This window comes from Eucyclogobius newberryi, unplaced genomic scaffold (genome assembly GCF_026437365.1).
Source record: "Eucyclogobius newberryi isolate DKJ021-1_F unplaced genomic scaffold, fEucNew1.0.hap1 SCAF_9, whole genome shotgun sequence".
NCBI lineage: Eukaryota > Metazoa > Chordata > Actinopteri > Gobiiformes > Gobiidae > Eucyclogobius > Eucyclogobius newberryi.
In genome coordinates, this window is record NW_027316532.1 from 33605708 (window position 1) to 33615714 (window position 10007).

At 40.6% G+C, this 10007-nt stretch overlaps 1 protein-coding gene across 1 annotated transcript; it reads left to right on the forward strand.

Annotated features, from left to right (window-relative positions):
- Positions 1–418: 418 nt before the first annotated feature.
- Positions 419–9656, forward strand: tmem59l (transmembrane protein 59-like). Its single transcript, XM_072438221.1, has 8 exons — positions 419–702; positions 1680–1785; positions 2272–2366; positions 2701–2853; positions 6901–7006; positions 7081–7195; positions 7708–7825; positions 7945–9656. Exons 1-8 carry the CDS (start codon positions 559–561, stop codon positions 8101–8103), a joined length of 996 nt encoding a protein of 331 aa, XP_072294322.1. The 5' UTR covers positions 419–558; the 3' UTR covers positions 8104–9656.
- The last annotated feature ends 351 nt before the right edge of the window (positions 9657–10007 follow it).

The following is a 10007-nucleotide window of genomic DNA, read 5'->3' on the forward strand; positions in this document are numbered from 1 at the left end:
AGAGCTGGAGCTACATGAATACAAAGCCTAAATGAAATAAAATAAACTGATCTGCAGGGGGCAATTGTGTTCCATTTGTAGCACTCTCCTTGCATATATATGTTTCTGTTCTGGAGCCCTTTTATGACACTGCCCTGTGCTTAATCCTGCAGAACAGAGGCTCGTGCACTTGTGTTGTGCACTTGTGCACTTGTATGTACTATACACTTGGTGCACTTGTGCACTTGTGTACTTGTATGTACTATACACTTGGTGCACTTGTGCAAATGTGCACTTGTGCACTTGTATGTACTATACACTTGGTGCACTTGTGTACTTGTATGTACTATACACTTGGTGCACTTGTGTACTTGTGTACTTGTGCACTTGTGCACTTATGCACTTGGTGCGTGATGATGATGGTGACGCCACGGCTGCCGCTCAGCAGTGGCACGAGCAGGAGCTGAGGCAGCAGCATCCGCAGCAGCAGCGCCAGTGCCGCCACAAAGAAGCTCAGTGTTGCTGTGATCTCTCCTCTGGCGCATCTCTCCTCGGCTTCAGCTCCTTCTCGGCGGCATCATGCGCAGCTTCTCGGCTCTGCTCTCCGTGCTCCTCGCGGCTATCGCAGCCGCGTCCTCGGATCTTTTTGACAACCAACTGGGCGACATCAATTACTGCAAAAAGCAATGTCAGCTTACCATCAAAAACAAAAGCCCTGCTAAAGTAAGTTATTCCTGTTCCTTCTTGTAGCCTCACTGCAGAAAGCGCATTAACAGCTCAAATGCATCTCATCCTCAACGCTAAGCCTAAGCTTAATGAGGCGAAATCTGTTGTGATCATAGGTTTATATACAATATGGCAGAGATCTCAGCAGTATGTATGGTGCTGTATGTCCTGTATGTCCTGTATGTATGCATCTGCTTCATGTGTGCAGGCTACAGAATGTGCGTGATACCGGAGCCTCTGCAGCCTCTGCCCCTGCATCTCAGTGATGCTAGAACACATAGGCTCTAATGGATGCATATTCTTCTCTTGTTTGTCTTAAAGATGGTGGGCTTTCTGGTTAGCAGCACTGGCTACAGTATTGCACACATTCTTTTCGGTGTGAAATTCAATATCGCCTCGGCCTAGCCCTTCATGAGTCATATTGATAACTATCGTGCTTTTCCCCTTGCGTGAGAGGCCATGACAGCATAACTTGGTCTGAAAAAGGTTTGGATGGACCTTGTCTCCTCTCGGGCTTCAGGTGTGGTTCAGACATCTTGCAGAAGCAAAAGCTGCATAGGCCCTGTCACCTGCTGTTTAGCGCTGGAGTTGCGTTGGGACTGAAATAGATGTTCTGTCACTTGTCAACGTCAAAAGGTGCAATTTCTGGGTTTGGGATAATCATGAGTTTAAGCCTTTTGTTTATGCAGAAGAATCCCGCGGTAAAGTTGTTGACAGACACAATTATGGACCCTTCACGGTCGAGAATCTCTTTGTCTGGCCTATTTCTAAATCAACCACCAGAGGGTGCAATTTCCTCACGTTACAGTGCAGAAATGAGATAATGTCATTGGACACATACAAATAATAATAAAACCTACTTTTTATTTCCCATGAAGTTGAATCCATTGCATGAGACTACGTAATGCCTATGTCCTGTAAATGATAATATATCATTCCAATCTCAAACCTTCTGTCCCTGTTTGTGGCTGTAGGACTCTGTGATGAACGCTTGTCACCGCGGATGTCGTCTCTACTCCATCTGCCAGTTTGTCAATGGCAATGCTGGCTTCAATACCAGCAAGGAGGAATGTCAGGGAGGTGAGTCTGCTCTTTTGTAATTGTGTGTCAGCCTTTTTCATTTTTGTCTGTTTATTAAAGCTTCTATGGATTTTAGAAGCAATTAAACAACAAAACAATGATTGATTACTGAAAATTTTCCTTATAAAAGGTTAAATACTATTATGACTTACTGGGTAATCAAAAGTACCCCAGAAACCCTCACACAGGTCTTTGTTCTTGCTGCTGTCAGTGAAGGTGGCAGACTCAGGAAGTATTTTCTGGCAGTTCAGGCTGTTGACTGCTCAATTGGAAATCAATGATGGGATTTGCTGTCCAGACAGCAGATGCCCCATTGCACCCTGTTTTTCAAGTTCTAACGCCTTGTAAATCACAGTTGCAGGGCCAGTCTGTGTCTTAATTTCCATTACATAAACGCCTGTTTATACTCCATATAAGTAACCACATGGCTCTCATGCATTATGGACCAATATCTGGCTTATTTACATAGTCTTGCCTCCTCTGCAGCATGTCAGGAGGCGTACATGAAGCTGCTGGAGCAAGAGGCCTGCATCACCGGCTGTTCCAGTCAGCCAGCTGAACCAGAGATCCAGAGGAGGAAGGTGAAGGACACTGCTCTCAGACACATAAGAGTATTTAAGAATTAACGCTCATCAAAACTTAAAAAGCACACACAATTAATATATATAATAATATACTATAATTTATATACAATTTATATACTATACAATATAAAAAAGAAACATCTAAGTCTAAATGTATTGCTTGCTTTAACCTCAAGACCTTAGGTACATTTGTTTATAATTTGTTGAATGCTCATAGTGTAATTTGAAAGCAGAAATGATCAAATACATTACAATATTCACCTCTAAGTACATTTAGTCAGCCCACAGATAAAATAATTCCATGTCTTATCACTTGTCCTAATCTCCACAGCTGAGGGCCATGACCCTGCGACCAAAGGTGCCTTCAGTGATGGAGGCTGTGTCCAGTTGGTGCAATGACATCGTCAGCTCGGCTCAAAGCTTCATCTCCTCCACGTGGACCTTCTACTTGCAGGCAGATGATGGCAAAGTCGTGGTGTTTCAGGTACTTTATTGATTTACTTCTCCTTCCAGTGTATTGTCCAAAGTCATAGTGTGGGTGTCTTGAATTCTAGCCACAACCACAACCGGTTTCCATGAAGTATAGCACTCTGAGCTGCCTCCGTCTCACAGGTTTTTACACTCTGCTCATCTAAAGGTTGAGTGAACGGCACAGTAGAGTAAAATGGGCACTAAATGACATCTTTGGCCAGGACTTGAATTGTTTATAATTGTTTGAGCTTTTAGGTCACAGTTTGTTCATCAGGGAATGTAGATATATATACATCGGGTGTCGAACAGCTCTGTCTTTTCTTTTCTTTTCTGTCAATAATTCAAATTGAAATTGCAATGTTTTAAAATTGACAAATAAAAAGTCCTAACTCAAACACATTAAGATCTTGTTTGCCAGACATGCGTAAGTGTCAGAGGCTTTTTCCTGTTTGCATTACGTGACTATTTCGTAAACTTAGCCACATAATTAAAGGCCTCTATGGGAAATTATAGTCTTTGTGCTCCGTAGCCCATACAAAAGGCCTACTGTAGACAAGAACACTGCATATGTGCGCTGAGATTTATTACAAGACATAAGCAACAGTATAGACTGGGAAACCTCATGCCGCCGCAACATAACATGAAATTACAACATTCCAGGTGGAATAATAGACGTGTGCTCTTTTTAGCAGTGACAGCAGACTGAGGCAGAGAACAGAGGGTAAAGTGTGCTGATACTGCTGATAACCCGGCCATTAGACTGTAAACAATGTTTAAGGCCGTGAATGTGGGGGACATACAAATAACTGATCCCATCAAACCATCACTATATAGATGGCATCATTGATTGTGTTGTTAATTACTTTAAATAAACACCAGTATTGATTAAAACAGAGTAAGCCTTATTTATTCAGACATTTAAAGTCTATATGACAGAAGTTTTTCTAATTATGACTTTGTTTGGTGAGATAGTCCCTGTGGTAATAATTATCATAGTTTTACATCAGTCAAGTTGTAGTTTGTGAAGAAAATTTGACGATTAAAAGTTGAAAATTACAATAAGGAGATTCTAACATCACACAATCTCTCTGGGTAGAGTCTGCATGTCCTCCCCTTGTTCCCGTGGGTTCTCTCCAGGTTCTCCAGGTTCCTCTCACCGTCCAAACACATGCGTGTGAGATAAGATAAGATGAGATAAGATTAGGTCAACACCCAACTCTAAATTGCCCAAGTGAATGAATGTGGGAGTGAGTGGTTGTCTGTGTCTCTGTGTTAACCCTGGGGAGCTGGCCCCTGTGCAGGGTGTGCCCCGCCTAAGGCCCAAAGTCACTGGGATAAAGTCACTGGGATAGGCTCCAGTCACTCGCAGCTCGAACGAAGAGAACATGAATGAATGAATGAATTACAGGAAGTAGAGCTGAGTTCTACAACAGAATACCTCCACAAATAAAGGGGTTGTCAGGGGTAACTATTTGTCAGATCTTAATATTGTATGATTTAAACAGACTTTGGCCCTTGTTTACAATCTGGTTGCTAGGTAACAGTTTGGAATTACCTCCCCCTGTATATTTGCTGGCCATTGGCATTTATAATTGGTGACATTATAAACTTTACCAAAGTTGCCAAGTTGGAGAAAAACTGTCACTGGTGTTTGGTAAAATCTTAAATATAGTGATATTCCCTGTGTAAGTGTAGTCTAATGTGTCATATGGACTTTAAGTCTTTGTGGTCAATAATAGGTTTGAGGATGGCACTGTTATATAGTGCTTTATGGCCATCCATCATTGCATGATTTCTATCCAGTACAATACTATTTCTGCATCCTGATTCATTTGTCCCATATGTCACCCTTTTTCTAATGAATATCATTAACGAGCTGAGACAGCAGATGCTTGTTGTGGCAGAAGTCAGCTCAAGTCTAATACAAATGTTACAAGAAGTAACCAATCAAAGAATAAATGTAACTTCATGAATGAGACAAAGTAAGTGTGGACAAAGGCTACTTGATCAAATACGTTCTAGCCTTGGAGCTCAGTCCATTTCCTCTCATGTTTGTCACGCTGGCTGAGTGGATTTAAAAGGAACAAAATGAATGGTTGTGCAAACAGAAGAAAAACAGACCCAAACGCTCTGGTGGTGATTTGTCAGATTTTGACTTCCAAATGAGATGTCATGTTTTCTCACCTCAGGAGAGTCAATGTGCTGCACCCACATGTGACGTACTTCAGCGCTGTAATGTGTTTTGCACACGTACAAAACATCATGACAGTGAAATGTAATGGTAAATAGCTCCCTTGAATATTTGAGTGCATGAAACAGTTATTTTCTCACTTTAGGTGTCTCCATTTTCAGTTATAATACATCTTGCCTCTCTAACACGAGCGGTAACGCTGAATCCTCTCATACATCAAACAGACGTATGTCAAACACAACCTCCACATTCAACTCATTTTGGTGCCATTATTGTTGTAACTTTAAACATTTATTTAGGTTTGGGTCTAGAAGAGAGTGAGCCGGCTATATCGGAATAAAGAAACAAACCAGTGACAAACCTTCCTCGTGTTCTTTTTGCATTTCTGAACTGCATAAACCCTGGTCTAAAGCAGAGCACCTTTTACATCCCCTTTGGTAATGCTTTGCAGATGCAGCCCGGGCTCCACTCGTTCTGATGGTTAGATCCTGTCAGTGTTTAGCCAATCAGAAGCGTCCCCCCCTCACATGTGCCCTCTTCCCCAAAACCTCCACACTGGTGCTGCATCTGGTTTCAATGCACTCTGTCAGAAAACATTGCACACCAGGGGTAATAAAGGCCATTGTGAAATCACTTTTTCATCTATGGAGGTTTGGAGAATTTGAAATGGGAATACTGCAACTGGCCATGTCTTTTTATTTTTATTTTTTTACCTATTCCAGATCAACTTTTTTTTTTTTTAACCATTATTACTAATAGGCAAGTAAAAGGCAGAGTATGGTGTGGTGACTGTTGTAATGTCTCTTGTTATATGAATGTGTGTTGTTGAGTTCTGCTACTGTAGTGAAGTGAGGGGGCATCAAACCCTCTTTTAATGAGGCAACAAGCGTGTGGAGAGCGTTTAGTTTTGTCCATTTTTGACATTCATTTTTTTAATTTCAATGTTTTATTTATTTATTTATTCGTCGTTAATTTTAGGAACATATTGAAAAACAGGAAATCAAACAATGTTATTGCCTGTATATGAGGACACAACTCTAAACATCACCCACTCAGGAGGTGCTTTTGAATGCCACAGTATCAGTCATTGGTCGACAAGTTAGCAAAATAGCACCCTGGCCCCGCCCCCTGGAAAAGTCCATTTTTTCTTTTATCACACAGAAGTACAGCAGTAAAAATATCAAACTTATTGTTTGAGTTGTTGTATCACATGACCATTCACTAAATCCAATAATAATAAAGCAAACATAAATATAACTATAACTAACATACATAAAACAATTTAGAAAAACTACAAGCAACAAAAAATAAAAATATAGCCGCAAGCGGCAATGATCGGCTCTCGCCGCGCCGCTAACGTGCCCCAATTTTCCTTTTATTACACCTCCTGCTGAATCCGTGACGCTGTCGCGTCTTCCTCCCTTTGCTTTACATATAAAGGGAAAAGTTTGCAGCTCCGCCGCACAAAGTCCGTGGCTCTTAGAATGAAAATGTTGATAACCTTTGATGGCCCACTCCTGAAGATGAGTCTCATGAAATGTTAGGTTAATTGGGCTAACGCCCTTGGAGGAGTTCGTAAAAGTATAAAATGTCAGCATGTCACATGTCAGAGATCTGGCGATTTCCCCATTGGAATAACATAGGAGGTTTCTGTCATCACCGTAACAAATATGGCACAGGTGTTTTTGGCTGTTTTACTGGCATGCCAAAATAGAATTTTGTGCAAAATGTTGTGCAAAACATGCTTGGGTACAGAACTTCCAGAGGGAAAAAAGATGTCGTCCGCATTAATATCCTATTAGCCCATTTTTGACTCTTACCAGTAAATCTATAAACCTCCTGATAAGGTTTGTTGTGGTTCATTTTCAGAGTCAGCCTGAGATGGAGTACAGTGTCCCTGAACTGCAGGCGCCTCGTTCCAATGTGGCGGACAAACCCTGGCCACAGGTCCACTCTCACACCCAGAGACCCCATGGTCAGCACATAGACAGAATATGTTTGTTTTTATGAAGCTTTTGAGAATAAACTGAAATAAATATTTTGGGACAGGTCTGAGAGGACATGGAGAGAAGGGAGCGCCTAAAGCAGGAGGAAAAGGGAAGCATCCAGTGCAACACTCAGAGGACCCGGCTGCTGAACACGACTTCCTTGGATGCATGTCAAGGTAGAGCTCAACAGCAATGCATTATTCATCCATCCATCTATTGTCTTTCACATACCCAGGACCTTACTTACTCTACTCTGAGCTCCTCCCGTGTGACTGAGTCCTCACTCTATCTCTAAGGGCCAACACTGTTGTGGTGAACCCCGGGATACATGAGCTCCTCCACTTAAGCACTGCATTCATTATATTTTAATATAGGGGTAGAATAAAAGAAATGCTTTGACTTTTTCCTACTCTGTTGGTTATATTCTTTAATTATATTGTCCATGTTGCGTTATGATATTGTCCATGTTGTGTTATGAAATTTCCCCATGTGGGACAATAAAGGATTATCTTATCTTATTATCTTATTTCTTAAATGTATATATGTATATATATATATATATATATATATATATATATATATATATATATATATATATATATATATATATATATCAATTTGTCCACTGACAATGGCAATATAAAAAAAAAAGTATATTCTGATGCACCATGTATGTTTTGTTTTGCAGGCGCTCAGGTCTCCCTCGCTGGATCTTAGCCGCATGCCTCTTCCTGTCCATCATGGTGATGCTGTGGCTGAGCTGTGCCAGTTTGGTCACTGCACCCGAGCAGCACATCAAAACTCAGGTGAGAAAAGACTTGGGACTTCACATTCTCACTGTGTCTCATGCGTTTTGACGACATTCTCATATTTCAGTAGTATTATGTAGAAGTAATTCCCACTTGTGTTTTCTCCATCTGTGTAGCTGAGCATCAATGGAGATAAGGAGTTTCTGGACAATACCCAGAAAGTTAACCCTTTCCACCTGAGCCCAATGATCGCAGTTACTATGAAACAATCAGAGGAGAGCCAGGAAGCCGGCCCTCTGCCAGTCAAAGTGGATCTCAACAAAACCTGTGTTTAGATTTCTGAATTTGTCTTTCTGTTGCCTCCATGATATCGAGTCTCCGCTGCCATTAGGGATTTTTCTTGCAGTTTGTCTATTCTTGAGTAATTTTCTTATCCCATCATGATTGTTTTACTTAAAGTTATAAATAACTCTGAACCGCCAGAGTCAAGCAGAAAATAGAATTCGCAGCCGTGCATTTTACCGTCATAATTCATATGCCGTGTAAACAATGTTTGACAAAGACACGCATACACTACAATTAATTAATAAGCCTTAGGAAATGAAAAAGGTGGGTGGTAGAAAAGATAAATTACCTGTAAAGTGAGTAAAATACCTTTGAGAGGACGCTTAGGCGCTTTATGCTCTGTTTACATAATCAGCTTTGTGAGCACTTTCAGAACATCTTCTAATATCAAGTCTCTTAAGAATAGCTATCATCGCCTCTGAGCTGTTCCTCTTTGGAGTCGCCACTGTTGACCTTTGGCCCTTAATGTGGAGACACTTTCATATTGATTTGGCATTACACCTGATGCCCTCTTTATCTTGTCTTGGGACTGGCACAGAGAGTACACTGGAATTTCCTAATTTTGTCAGTTTGCATCTCGTTTTTACATCTCGTTTTTGGATATATCACAAATATCTGAAAGTCTTTGAATAATGCGTCTGCTCTCTATGGACATGCTTATTTATTTTCTACTGTATTTATTGAGAACCGCAAAGTTAGTGTCATCAAAGTACCATGTACAGTCAGTTACTTCATCAAACAAATGCATTACGTTGGTATAGTGTGGAGGGGGAAGATTTCACCTGTTATTGTTATAATTGGTATTCTCTTATATCATGAAATGCTATTATATCACTTATATCACCAGTTCTTAGTTGTTCAATGTGCTTTCTGGTAGCTTTTGTATGTCCTACGGCACATACTGAAGGATAACCTCTGTAACAACATTGAACTGCCATAACATTTAGACCACTGACGTGTAAAGTTGAACACACAATGAGGAAAAGCATTAGGATTTGAGAATGTTAGAGCATCTCCAACAACTGCGGGGCTGTAGTGGTCAGCACAAGACGAGTATCAGTGGTCAAAATGTTCCGGTTAGAATTTACTGTATGTATTGCAGCGCTTTTGCCATAGACTTTTTATGGGGCAGATTTACACAGTCTTACACTTTCTTTCAGTGCTTTCAATGTCTTGTATAATGCTCTCCTTTAACCCTGACTGTGTAGACAATAATAAACCGTGCATGCAAGTGATGCTTTGGTAGTTAATTAACCTTATAGTCCCATGCCAGTACGGCTCAACTCTGCTGTAGACTTGTGACTCTTTTGTGTTACTATTAACTGTAGCCATTGAATAGAATGTGTAATATTGAATGACTATGATTAACAAAAAGGAGATGCAGTTGCATTCAGTGTCAACTCTGGATGGAAAAACAAAGAATTTGAACTAAAATCTGTATGCTTTCTTTTTACTTGTATGTTCCTTTTCGACAAGACAATGCTCACAATATCACCAATAAAGTGTTTCCATTGTAAATAAAGGAACAACTCCAGCTTTGTCATTACTGTGTTTTAATTTGTGTCGGACATCGCAATTATGACGACATAAGTCAGTGTATTTGTTCATTTACCACACCCATGCCTTTATGCTAACTCAAACCTTGAAGATTCCCAATACAATACAAACTAAATAGTCTGGGGATATGTGTTTTGTCAATATATCACCAAGATCTTCAGAAATGGTTTGTTATAGTGGCTCCTCGACCACTGAGAACACGTGTAATGATGGCTAACGTCCACATGGGGGCCCTAGAGTAACTTCCATTGGATAATGCAGACAGACAATTCTCACATCTGCTGTTACTGCAAGTTAAGACAGAAATTCCCCCCATTCTCAGCTTGTTTTCTTAATT

Excerpts from the sequence above, each read along its gene's own strand:
- tmem59l (XM_072438221.1), top strand. The coding sequence starts at position 559 with ATGCGCAGCTTCTCGGCTCTGCTCTCCGTGCTCCTCGCGGCTATCGCA. Across the intron at positions 2,367-2,700 it reads CAGAGATCCAGAGGAGGAAG|CTGAGGGCCATGACCCTGCG; the intron begins GTGAAGGACACT and ends TAATCTCCACAG. Across the intron at positions 7,826-7,944 it reads AGCAGCACATCAAAACTCAG|CTGAGCATCAATGGAGATAA; the intron begins GTGAGAAAAGAC and ends CCATCTGTGTAG.